A 13946-nucleotide genomic window follows, 5' to 3' on the forward strand; every position below is an offset into this window, starting at 1 on the left:
GAGAGAGGCAGCTGAAAGTAGAGCACAAAAACAGCAAATCAGAGCCAAATTTAAAAGTGCTGGAAGGATCGTGAGGAATAAACTTCAGATCAGTGGGGACAGAAAAGATGGCTTTAGAATTAATTGGAATTGCGGGCACAGCAGTTTGCTGCCAAAGCAGTAGCAGCAGTGGTTGTTATAAATAGGGGTGTGATACAGGCTGTGGATTGCCCGATGGCAGCTGAAGGAAGCAAACCAGCTGGGTCAGGCTCTTGATTTTGATCTCATTGGCACCAGTGGATGGAGCCAATCACTGATTTTCAGTGAGTTGTATAGTAATAAAAGTAAACCAGTCTGATTTAAAATCAAATTTAAAAATAAAAGTAAACCGTTCTGGTTTTGAAACTGACCGTCTTTATTTGTTGATTTCATCATTGCTTTCCAAATCATAGCCACATTTGGAAATGTGAGCTACCTAAAATTGAAATTGAAATTTTGAGATTTTGACCATCTGTTTGCCTCTAAATCAAAGTAGACTTTCTACCATTAAGTTCCCAAAACTATCACAAAATTAGTGAGTCCTTTGGGTTGTGCCCAGTGGCTGACCCAACCTTCTGAATGATTTACTGTTACAATGATCAGCCTGGGGCCTGGTGATAAAAGGGAAGGCTGCCAAGGTGGTAAGTGGCGGTTTTGTGCAGACCATCTTTTGTGTCTCCTCTTTTCTCAATCCTAAACCCAGTGCATTTTAGACCTTGTTGCACTTTTCTGTTATACTCTATGCTAGTCCAGTTTTCTGGACCATCAATGGTAGATAATGACTACTGCTTCTCTCAGGCATTATTTTATCATCTAGATCCTTTATCATACTGAAAGTAAAATTGATGCTAGCTTAAAACCTGAGATGAGCAATTGCAGATCGTCTTACATTGTGACTGCTGTGGAAAGGATAGAAGAAAACCTGGCGTAGAAGAATATTGCTGAACTGTACTGGCTAGTAAGATACTGATTCATTTATTTTCAATTTTGAATAAAAGGACTCTGTCATCTTGTGCTCAGCTGAAACAGATTGAAAGTAAGGTGACTGAATATTTTCTTTATCACCTGAAAGTCTGGTAATAGACTCTTAGAACTACTTTCCCGTAATTTTAATGTGTCCACATGTCTTAATAAGCATCGTCATCTCATAAAGAAGCAGCCATTCAAAAGAGTGAGGTCAGCTCTGAGGTTTCCATAGCACTTCTTAAAATTTGCCTTTTCTCTGAAAAGTATTCCTGCCTCAGAGGCTAGTTCCTGCCTCCTGTCTTGTCATTCTTTAAGAATTTGGTGAACACACCAGGAGGATGAAACTGAAGTTTTAAGCATGAATTTCAAGCCAGCACTCCTTAGAATAAAGAAATTGTGTAATTAAGGTTTAACAGAGTCTTTTGTGTCTCCAAGTTTAATTTAACATATATGTATTGAAAGTTTATGTTTTTATTTTTTTTAACTTTTTATTTTGAAATAATTTTAAACTTAAAGGACAGTTGTAAAAATGAATACAAAACTCATACAGAGAACTCCAATGTGGCATAATGTATTTTAATAGCTATCATTTATGGGGCACTTACTTTGTGGCACACATCTTGCTTATTGATAAATTATGGAAAAGGATACTGAGCTCAGAATAGTATTTCAGATTGCCAAGGTCTTAGAGCTAGCAGAGATGAATTCAAATCTAGATCTTTTAAGTCATAAAATGTGTTACTCCACCCCTATGAACTTCTTTTGGGGGAAAACAGTGATTTTCAGAACTCAGGGATAATTGACCTTCACCTCTCAGAATGTGGGTTGTAGAGTTTATAGAGGATCTTTGATGGGCTTTCATCCCCCACCCCCACCCCCCACTTCACAGCTTCAACTTAAATGATGTTCTGTTGGGGCTGGGGCTTGATCAGTTTTGTTCATTTCTGTATCTTCAGTATCTGGAGCACAGCAGTACCAGGTACATAAAAGATGCTCAGTAATTATTTGCTGAATGAATGAAAATCATGGCAGGTTGGCCTGGCATTGACACTCTCCCATTCTCCTAGTGTTTATGCTCTTGTAGTGTCTAATAAAAAGCTAATTTATCCAATCACAATGTAATTGTGTGGGTAAACGTGACAGAAACATCATGTGATACATTTTGAAGTCGGCTAAATACATGCTTTGACTCACCATTAATTAACTCTAGCTACCTGGAATTAAGGATGCATTATTATCACCATGAAATCACTTCATTTAGGGAATAGAAATGGTAATGGTGAGGTGGAAAGGTGGATAGTATTTCAGAGTCATCTTTTGATATCGTGAGGACTGAATACAGTGCAGTAGGGACTCAAAACATGTTTGCCTAGCATATTTTAAGCATGCGTTAATGGAATTAAATTGAATAGCGTTGCCAGGAATAATAGAAAGCGTTATTTTTTGTTCTTGTTTTTGTTTTGACCAATAGTGCCTCATTTATGCGCTTATTTTTTGCATGCTATTCTCTGTCTCGTAGGATTTGGTCAGATGTTTCACACACAGTTTAGTTCTTAATTATGCACTGTCTGGTACTGTCCTCGAATGTGTTCATGTATTTAATCTTGTTTCCCTAACTAAATGATTAGCCATGCCCTGCTCTTCTCTGCGTCCCTCTCAGAGGCTGGCCTTGAGCTGACCTTCCTTGCAGCAGCAGAGTTGGTGGCTTCTTCATGGTCTCGCTGGCTGACTAAGCACTGCGGTCTCTTCTCGGGATGGAAGTAACCAGGGGAGCATCCCTCTTTTAAGTAAGAGCAGTGTTACCTGTTAAAATGCAAAGGATACCCAGTGGAGTAACCGTTTGCATATTATGTTATTATTTCTTCTGGGTTAATTGGCACTCAGGTTCTTCTAGAGCTCAGAAGGGTTAAGTGGGAAGAGTGCAAAGCTCTGGGTACTTTGGGAGGGCAGGTCTTTAGATGGCCGGGATGGGGCAGGAGGGGGTCTCAGGTGGGCCTCTGAGAGGGATGAGGAGCATTTGACTTGGAGGGGGATGGATGGAGGATTATGGGACCAATTTACGTTTAAGTTTTTATTTTTAAAGTAGGTCCTAAGTATACTGTCAGTTAGAAGTCACTTTAACAAAGTCATTCATATTCTTTAGCATTTGTTTCACCAGTTTAATTCTGAGTGTGATACTCCCTGGATTTTTGTCATTTGGAAACATCACTGAGCCAACCTTAGACCACTATGATGAGTGTGTTTCAACTCATCGTACATGATTGGGGTATCATTTTCCTGACTCTGGACAGTGTTGGGATTCTTTCCTTTGTGGCTGAAGTCACCGATTTATCACGCTTGACCTCGGAGTGTTCAGTTTGAGTGACACCACGGTGTGTATTTTGCAGGATTGGTGAGAATGGCACCGTTTCCGTTTTCTGTTCTCTGGAAAGCTGGCGTTCCCCTGCCAAGGCCCATATTGTAACTGCCCCGTTTCCTTCAGGATCCGAGGCTGCACTTGGGCCTTTGCCTGGGCGTCAGCACTGTGCAATCTGCCTCTTTGCATGTTCGGATCAGTCTGTCTGGCTGGGTCAGGCCGGGTCCAGTCCTTGCCCACCTTCACATCAAGAATCCATCCCTCCAGTTGTCCTGCTAAAAGGGGCCCACAGGCCTTCACCTGGCGCAGAGCTGTACTGCTTTTCTCCCTACGGTGATGGAATCTAAATCTGAGTTAGTATTGGAGGAAAATGGAAACCCGCCCATTGTCATATGCTTTTTTTTTCTGAGTAACATACAGGAAGCCTCATGAAAATGTGTTCCCTCATGTGTATAAACATGTGTACATGTTTTCAAATAAAAGTTAGCTGATCTCAGAAGTTTTTCTCAGCAGTACAGTGCATCCTTGTTTCCAGAGGAAAGAATTCCTCAATTTTCCTTTGTGTGGAAACCTGGATCTTAAAGTTTAAATTCCAGGGAGAATTGAGAAAGCATATTGGTTCTGTGAGCTCAGCTCGAGTGTCTTTGCCTTTTCCCTCTGCATCAGCCTTATCCTACTGGCTGGTTCAAGCTCCAGGCCTTCTGGGACTGCGGGAAACTGAGGCAGGGTCTGGCCCAGCCAGGAGAGTGGGAAAAGCTCTGGGCTCTGGAATCCCAGCCAGAGACCGGGTTCTGGTCCAAGTTCTGTCTTCACTGAGCCTGGCGCTTAGTTTATCTCTTGAAGCCTGGATATGGTGTCAAACACTGGAGGTGAACAGACCCCCCATGCCCTTTACCCACATCACACTTGATGAGTAGCCTTCATCAGGTTCCTGCTGCTTGGTTCCCCCTGTCTCCCGTGGCTGTTTCCGTTTGCAGAGCCCAAGTGCTGCTGCCAGCCGGGCACTGGTGTGCGGAGGGAATGCTGGAGGAGGAGGGTAGAGACGGGCTGCTGGGGGCAGGGGCGCCTCCCCAGGGGTCCCTCGGAGTTATGTGTCGATGTTGGTAATGGGTTCCCACAGGAAGTGGGCAGTGCTGTGGCTTCAGTCATCCTGGTTGCCTGTTCGTGTCTCCTCTGGCTCCAAGGAAGGGCTCTGGCTGTGGCAGCTGAGAGCTTCAGTGGCTCTCCGTGAGCACCAGCATATGCTGGAGAATCAATCACCTAGAGCTAATAGAGGATCAAGGGTAGTTTCCACAAGTGGCTTTTTCAAATAAGTTTTTTTTTTTTTTTTTTTAAATTACAGAAGTTAAAAATGTAAATCAACATAAATATGTTCAATGCAGACAACTTAGAAAACACAGGAAAGCAAAACCACTGTCACATTACCCAAAGGTAACCAAATATCAGTGTATATTCTTTTAATATTTTTTCTGTGCACATGCATCTTCTTCCCCTCCCCAAATGATACCATGCTGCTTTCTTCACCTAATGACATATGGGATATCTATGTCCATATTGATAAAATACTTTCCACATCATATTTTGATGGTGGCACAGCTGTCCACCATGTAAGTATACTGTTACTTCCTGTAACAAATGCCCTATTGTTGGAAGCCCTCTCTCAGAAACTGTGACTTCGCCATTCCTAGCGATTTTGAGGGCTTGTGAACATTAGAGCATCCTAATCTCCAGGTAGTCAGAGTTTGTGCTCTAGTACAGTTCTTGGGTTTAAATAGAAATCTTGCATCATTTTGGTTCCATGGTCGACTCTGAAAAAGAAAGCTTCATACCTTTTATTTGGGACATTTTACAATCCTCTACTAATATATTTTAAGAATAAAGGTGGGTCTTAAAGAAAACTAGTCTGGTAGATGAATGAGTCAGAAGGAATAAAACGTAATTTTGCAATGCTGACTCGCAGTCACACTGTTTTAGTTTGCTAAAGCTGCTGAAATGCAATATACCTGAAATGGCTTTTATGATGGGGATTTATTAGTTTATAAGCTTACAGTTTAGAGGCTGAGAGAAATGTCCAAATCAAGGCACCATCAGGTGACACTTTCTCCCTGAAGAGACAAGAGATGGGCTCCAGGCGATCCTGGGCTCTGGCAGATGACAAGGCACATGGAGGGTCTTCTGGTCTCTCCCTTCTCTTCTGGGTTGTTGCTTCCATCTTCTGGCTTCAATGGCTTTATCTTCTGTGTGTTTCTCTCTGTTTTTCATCCTCTTTATAAAGGGCTCCTGTAAGAGGATTAAGACCCACCTGGGACATGCCTCACTGAAAGAACCTAATCAAAAGGTCCCACCCACAATAGGTTCACAGGAATGGATTAGCTTTAAGAACATAATCTTCTGGGGTCCTTGCAGCTTCAAACTATCGCAGGCTGTATTTAGCTACTGGCAGAGGATAGATTTCTTGGGGTTGCCCTGCCAGCATTTAGGCACTGTGTGCACATTGTGTTTCAGGGAATGCTTTGCCATGGGTACCATGGGTTAAGGTTTTAGGAGGTAACAGCATCCGTCAGGGTTGGAATTACCTATTTGCTATTTTTGATATGCAGAGGTCCTCAAAAAAAGCAAAACAACACCACTTAGCACATTCGTTGTTTAGCATCTTTAAAACAAGATCCTAGTTGAGTAGGAACCCTCCTCATAGTTTTTCACTAGGCAATTTCTGGCCTAACAGCTCAATCAAAGCACATTTGGAAAATTGTGTTGTCTCTTTTGCCCTTCTTTCTCCTTCTGTCAAAAATCTTTAATGCCTATTGCTGTTAAACCTACTGTATAGCTTTACATAGGTCTCAAGGAGGAAGGGCCAGATAATTGAAGCAGCATTTGTTTAAGATTAAATAGGTGTTTGTTTAAGTTAATACAAAGCCAGAAGTTGGGCTCTAGTCCAGTAAGCCATTGGCTGATGTAGGAAAAATTGTCTGACTTCAAAGTTTTGCTGAAAATACATCTCTTTGTGGGTAAGTGATTAGGTGTTGCCTGGGGTGTATATATAACTCCATTGTTTTTCTTTCCTTTTATCTTTGACTTGGTTAGCTATTAAAGTTAAGTAGATACCATCTGGTTTTATTGTTGATTAGGTTTCTTTACAAATTTATAGAGATAACTGAACTCAAAATAGTTTTCATTCCAATGTTTTAAGCTGATTTAAAGACCATTCTGACTTTCCAATTATGTTGCTCTTTTCTCTCTTCCCTCCGCTAAATTAATTCTTCTGTTCTGCTTAACCATTCTTTCCCTGTAGAATCATTTTTTTTTTTTTAACTGGAGAAACTCTTCAATGATGGGATTCTAAGTTGTTTATGCCACACTGACAAGTCTCTAACTCTTGGAGATTTCTCAAGAGAAGTTGGAAATCTGGATTTTTTTTTTTTTCTTTTTGGTGTTATGTTTAAAATCCTTTGATTATTATATGTTGTCTCAAATTAAAAAAAAAAAAGGTATGGATTGAACAAAACACATCTGTGGCCCAGATTAGGACTACAGAAGACCGATTTAAAGGCTTTGTTCTAAGGGATAAATTTTGCCTTTTCAGAAAATAGCAATCTTAATTAAGCAGCCTGTGCAGGTGCTGAGTCTGTGTAACAGCCGAGCTGTCCTGTTTTAATCACCTTTCACAAGGAAATACCACTTTTCTTGTCCTGGGGCGTAGATGAGTCGGTTCCAGCACATAATTCTCCTTAACTGCGTCTTATAATTCTGTCCTGCTGTTATTCAGTATTCGGGGTCCAGAGCAGACTTTCTCAAAAGAAAATAGAATTTTAGGCTAATACATGTCCAGCCAAGTGCCTAATTTTTATGTATGAATTTTTCAAATTTCTAAATAGTAGTGCTCCCAATTTTGAACCTAAAGGTATCTATTAATAAAGTAGCTGGAGGTTTTCATAATCCTTGAATGTATTAAGAATTTAAGGTTAAAAAAATCTATCTGGATTTCCCTAGCTATCAGATGTTTATTCATATATTTTCCTTTTCTTTCTTTAAAGATTTGAACATGGAATTCAATCCTTCAGACCATCCTCGGGCTAGCACAATATTCCTCAGCAAATCTCAGACGGACGGTAAGTTACAAATTTATTTATATATCTTAAAAAGAAAAAAAAAAAGACTCATGCTGGTCATTGGCCTAAGTCTTGGTTTCCCACCAGTTTCATTTTCAAGGTGAAATAGAATACTCTTTTGCCCCACAGCATATTGTTTGGTGGGAGTTCTTTGGGGTTTCTTTTGTAGTGAGTTATGATTTTATAATCTACTATTTGAAGCAACTATCCTCATTTTGCCAAACAGCTGGGTCATTTCTATGTATATTCTATACCAGATGTTTCTACCCCGAGAGTCAGAAAATTTGCATAAATTCTCAAAAGAGCAGAAGTTGTTAAACACTATGTGTAAGAAAGGAAAATATAATCCTTAAATAAAAGCACCACTAACTCCCTCTGTGGTATCATTTGAGAGCTGAATTGAACCAGTACTCTAGGGACAGATGTTTTCTTTTTGCCAGACTTCTAAAACACTGTTTATTCTTGTGTATGTTATGGTCCTTGTGGTTCATCCCTGATGTTTGTGGAATTCCTCTTTCTTTCAGCTCCTGGCTTATCTCACTGTTTCCTGGCCCTTGGCTACAAAGGAGAGATAAACTTACACAATACAATGAATAGAATTGTCTTGTATTTTGTAATTCATTGTATAGAGTATACAATGAATAGAATTATTCATTGTAATAATGAATGATTATTATTCATAGTAATTATTATTAGAAAAGTAGAAAAGTGCAGCAGGAGCAACTTGTTGAATGATATTGAACTGACCAGCATGCTGTATTACAGTGTTGTAATCCTCCAAGATTCCAACCCTGACTCTTGGCAAATTGCTAAACTCTAATTTAGAGAAGATCTAAATTGCCTGGAAAATAACCAAATGTATTTAAGACATGAAGTTCATGTGTACCACTTGGTAACTCCTCATAATGACTAGAGAATGATTTTGGCAAAGTATGATGCTGATGTAATATTGGTGATCTTTAGTTAAGCAGATCACTGATTTGATTTGAAAGAATTTGGTGCATTAATGAAAAATAAATATGTTCCCAAGAGCAAGAGTAAATCAATGTGGGCATCAAATACTTGTGAAGTAAATTTTGAATGTATTGGGTACAGAAAAAAATTCCTTTTGGGTCAGTAAAGTTGAAAGCCATTGGAAAGGATGGGATATCACAAAGGAAGTAGCATTGAGGATGAGGATTTGGGATGATGAAAAATGAGGGTCAGAACAATTTTTTTTGCAGACACTTAATGGCTAGTACTGTAAAACAAGTTATGAGGTTGGCTTGACTTCCAGGTTTGGTTCTTGCTTCCTGTGCATTCAGGGTACAGAGACCAACATCATTCAGAAAATGTTGGCAGTTAGTAATCAAAACAAGATTCACATGCACTTGCATCAGAGCCTTTAAGGGGAAGACACAAATCTTGATTGTCACACAGTAAAAGGGAGTGTGCTGGTAGTCTAACCTGACAGAGGGATTGCTCCAGAAATGGATGTGGGAAGTACCTCTTCACCCTTCAACTTTGCTGTAGATCTCCTGCCCCTTCCTCTTCTGGAACCTCAGGGCATGAATTATTCCGTTTTATTTCTTCAATTTCTCCTTGAATACTGAATCCTTCTACCCAGCATACAAATATACATGAGTCTTTCAGATTCAAAAAAAGTAAAGGAAAAATAGCCAACCCCCTCTACCTGAGGTTTTACCCTCTACTCCTGTGTTTAGTGAAAGCATCTGCATTATCTCCACTTCCTCTGTTTCCACTCCCTCAATGTGCTGCTGTCTGCCTCCACCACCACCCCTTCCGTGGAGCCTGCCTTGCAAGTTACCTGAGGACACATTCCCTCCCTTACCTCTTGATGCCATCTACTGTTCCATGCTTCTTAAAATGCCTTCCCTTTTGACTTTCTGCCTTTTCTTTTGGCTTTCTATCTCTAAACAAATCAGTTTGCTGAAAGCCGGTTCATCTAATGAACAATTAATTGCTTTATAAATAAAAGAAATAGGTTTTTATAAATGTGTTATTTTGGTTACTTTAATGAGTTAATTAAAGAATTAAGAGTGAATTGATATTTAGACAATTTGCTGTTTGGTGACTTGGCTTTTGGCAGATAGGTCCTGAGAAGCGCCTTCATCCAGCTATCCTGTTAATGTTAGTATTTTTAGGGGGTGTGTACTCTGCCCCTCACGTTTTTAGTCTGCCCATGATCCATCATGCCAGCTGTATGTCTAGCCTGACTTTTCTCTGCAGTGTTCCAAGCCGTTATATCCCGCTGCCTGCTGGACATCTTTATAATGAAGGCCTCTGGTTCTCTAACTCAGTTGTGTCCCCAACAGAACTTATTAACTCCACTTAACCGCCTTGCCTGTCTGGTTCCCCAAACATGGGAAGGCCTGGAATTTTCCTTGGTTCTTCCCATTTCTCAGTTCTCATGTTCAGGCAGCGTTGCTGGAGCTGCTCACTCTGACTTGCCAGAGCCAATCACGTCTGTCTCTTCCTAGCTCCATGTTCAGTGACATGATCTTGGGAGCTTGAAATAGCTGTGGTAGAAGCAGTGACACCACGGAAATAGTCAAATGCTACAAATTAGGGCATTCTTCTTTTCAGAGAACTGTGAAACATTTATAGCACACCACTGCCTCCATGTAGTCCAGGGTTTATTGATTTTTACCTCTTCAGTATCCCTTAAATCTGACTTCTCTTTCCCATTCCCATTGCCACCACCTTAGTTTGGACTCACGATTCCTCACTTGGATTACTGCCGCAGCCCCTGCACTGGTTTCCCTGCCTCTGACCTCATCCCTCTTCCAACCTGAATCCACACTGTGGCCAAGTGAAGGGACCTTCTGTGCCTGAGATCTGATTGTGTTACTTGCTTGCTTAAACTTTTTAAATGGTTTCACAGTTGCCTTAGAATTAAATTCCAAACACCTCAGCCTGGTATATAGGGCCCTTCGTGATCCACTCTGCTTCTTTTCCAGCCTGCTTTCTCTCTTCTCGTCTCACCTCTGTGCTTCAGACATACCAAATGACTTGCAGTTCCCCAGATCCATCACTTTCCCTCATGCTCCTACTGTCTTCCACCCACCTAATTCTCAGGCTTCACAGCCTGTTTCTGCTGTCACCTTCAAGGTTTCATTGATCCCTCAGGCCGGGATAAGTGGGCCTTCGGTGGGCTTTCTTCCTGTGCCCTGTGCATGCTTTCTTCATGGAATGAACCGTATGGTGGTATTGGAAGCTATTTATATCCTTTTCTGGGCTGCCCACTAGCTCCTAGAGAGAAAGGGAAATGGGATGTTGGATCTCAGTATTCCAGTGCCTTGCCTAGTACCTGGCACAGAGTAAATGCTCAATCATGATGGTCAAATGAAGGAAAAGTGACAAAACCAGGTAATTCTTCACTTAAATAAACTTAGGTTTCTCTTGCAAGACCCCCCCCCCCCGAAACACACACACACACACACACACAAATGCACTACTGAGAGTAACGAGCATTTCACAATTGTAGGTGCCACTCACCCCAACATTATTGGAAGATATGCTATAATCTGGGGTTATAAACCACGCAGGACCTTTTTGGTCACTTTCTTTTGAATCTGATGCTCTTGTCTTTCCTTCAGTAGATTAGAAGAGGGTTGTGGGTAGGAGGCTGTTATAGGGGTGATGACGTTGTGTTAGGGCACCTGCACCCTGGGGCCACAGCCAGGCAGCCTCTCTCCTCTGCAGCCGCCTCCTGCTGTTGCACACTCCCTCCGGCACGCCCAGTCTGCTGTGCACCCACCCACCAGCTGTTCCCCAGGTCTGACTTAGATGCTGCCTGTGCAAAGTTATTATGAGCTTCTTCACGGTTCAATTCCTTTTCCTTATGGATATCAGAGAGATTCAGGAATTGTAACCTTTATCTCAGTGTTCGGAAGGAGATTGGTAACTCCAACACAACTGAATGATAGTGGAGTGTTTGCGTCATTGGTTCCCTCTGGCTGGCTGAAGTTAAGGGTATTTTATCCGAGGCCAGAGTGACTTCCGGCCTCTGGCGTGTGCCACCCCCCACCTCCCCACCCCGGCTTTATCTTCGTAAGGCCTCCAATAAGGGGATTAAGACCCATACAGATCCACTTGGCCACACCTTACCTGAAGATAACATCTTGGAAAGGTCTTAATTTACCATGGTTTTATGCCCACAGGAAAGCAGATTAAGATGGAGAACATGTTTTTGTCTGGGGGGTACATAATTCAACCTACCACAGTAATTTCATCTCTGGATTGCAAGTCCCTGTAAATTGGCTATGATTCTACCTATCCCCGCGGAAGGAAATGTGATGGCGTCATGAGGAAATGTGGCAGTGCACTGGGACATGCAGTGAGGGGCCATTCATGGTCTGCTGTTAGCTATGAAGCCAGCCCCTAGGGCAAAGAGGACTCCTCCGTCTTTTTGCATTAAGGCCTGTGGATGCTCTTGACACACACCTCCCCCTGCCTGGTAGTCCAGGCCAGAAACCCAGGCCTTTCCTCCCAGCTGCTTCCTTCCCTCTGGCACCTCTTCTCAAGGAGGAGCTCACTGTCATTCTGGGTCCTGAGCAGCCACCCGTGGGATTGGTCTCTGGGTCCTGTCTACCCCATGTATCCCAGTTGTCTAAGGTGTCCCCTTCCACTTCCTTCTGATCTCCAGTGCCCTGATTCATCTCTCTCTTTCCCTCCTTTTTCTTTGGATCACCCCTTTCTGGGCCCTCCTGCCTCATCTTTTCTCACATTTCCTCCCCACGACTGCCTGAGCAAGCTTTCTGGAATGCAGACCCTGCTCCAGCAGTAATTTTTCACTGGCCTTTTCTCATCTACAGAAGGAAGGAAGCCCCTCGGTGAGGCCTGCAAGCCTTTCCCCTTTGGGCCTCACCTTGCCTGCCTTTCCAATGGGTTTGCCTCCCCATTTGCTGCATGCTCCCCACTGCTTAGCTGTAGGGTCCCTCCTGCCCTTGCCAGCCCTGAGGCCTCCCCGAGCACCCCAAGTTCTGTCCAGTCTATAGACATCAGGACAGCTGATAGCTTATCAGACTTTAAGTGGCAGCAGTGTTTTCTTTCTTAGTGGACAGAGAATAATGGTACATCTTCAAATCAGTAGCATTCAGTTCACTGCATTTTGCATATTCCTCTATTGTGGGGGTGATTTTTTTTATAGCTGGCAAATAAAAAGGTAGCATGTTGCTTGAGGTAAGGACCATGTCTTCTCATTTTTGCATTCTCTATACCAAGCACAATGGCTAGCTCATAGAAGAAGCTTAAAAAGAAAGATGATGAATGAAATAATGAATGAATGAAAGAGAGAAAGCAAACAATCACCGTCCATTATGGGCAGATCTGCCAGGCCATTTTGATGGTCTCCCTGACCAGGTGGCTTTCTATTTTATGCTGCAACTTCCACGTCCCCTAACCTTATTAAAAAGGGGCATAGCCATTATTTGGGACCAGGTGGGATGTGTGTGTTTTAAGCCCAAGAGGTGTATTTGGATTTCCTTTGACAGGGTCTTCCTGCCCAGCTCTCACCTCTCTGCAGCCATGTCTCAACAGTATAGGCGAGGTGGGCCTGGGGTCATTTAGCCCTTCTGGGCTCTGTGGCCCACTCTTCTTTGGAGCATCAGCCAGCTCCAGTGGCCCAGCTCTTGAGCCCTCAGTTTGGAGAAGGCTTCTTGCACAGTGCAAACTCATATGAAGTCAGTTAGACCAGAATGTCAGTTTTTTCTCAATAAGCCTTTTAATGTATCTTCTTCCCTGACCTCTGCTTTCCCCAGAATCAGTAGTCAGAGAATCGCTCAGTGAGCATGGATCCAGAACGGAGGCTGGGGTGGTAATTCTTCTCCCACTAGTGGTGTTCTGTTATTAGAGCCCCCTCTGTCATGTTAGTTGGTGGCAATAAACACTTTCTAAATCTTCTTTTGAAAACTTTCTGGGGAGCTTCTGTCACTTTGAGTTCCCTTTCAGCCCTTTCCATGGCCTGTCATGTTTACACTTACCTTATCTGGTTTACATTTTTTATTAGCTGCCCATGTCCTCTAGGGAGGCAGCTGAATTTCATTGGTAATATGGCTCTGTCGCCATATAAGAAAAATGAACTCCTGAGGATAGCAATGATTTACAGCCCTCTATAATCAAATTTCCTGAGCAGGGGCCTAGATCATTCTCTGTAGGAACCTGTGCCTGTGAGCCCCATGGTCTTTTGGGCCTCATTTTTCTCATCTTTAAAAAATGGAGTCAGTCCCTCCCTCATGAGCTAGTCAGGAAGACTGACTGCATGATAGCCCGTCAAAGCGTTGAGTACAGGACCCAAGATGAGGCAGGGTCTCAATAAGTGTGAGCCTTACTCTGTGGTGTAGGTTCACACTTACCCAGTCAGACTGGGTCTCTTTCCTGACATGGGGACTCCCATCTGCCCAGCTGGCCTTAGATTCGGAGCCCTCTCTTTGCTGACCATAGGCCCTCGTACTGGATCACCAGGGTCTGGCCTGGAGGAGAGAGACTGATGAGAG

General features: G+C 42.6%; 1 protein-coding gene across 2 annotated transcripts in view; it reads left to right on the forward strand.

Annotated features, from left to right (window-relative positions):
• CCNY (cyclin Y) overlaps window positions 1-13946 on the forward strand; it is a 214857-nt gene that overhangs the window by 138304 nt on the left and 62607 nt on the right. For both annotated transcript variants that reach the window (XM_037835656.1, XM_037835657.1), the window contains one exon: window positions 7375-7449. In XM_037835656.1, the coding sequence (XP_037691584.1) occupies window positions 7375-7449 (75 nt within the window). The remainder of the gene's footprint in view (window positions 1-7374; window positions 7450-13946) is intronic.

The sequence above is a fragment of the Choloepus didactylus genome, chromosome 5 (assembly GCF_015220235.1).
Source record: "Choloepus didactylus isolate mChoDid1 chromosome 5, mChoDid1.pri, whole genome shotgun sequence".
In the NCBI taxonomy this organism is placed as follows: Eukaryota; Metazoa; Chordata; class Mammalia; order Pilosa; family Megalonychidae; genus Choloepus; species Choloepus didactylus.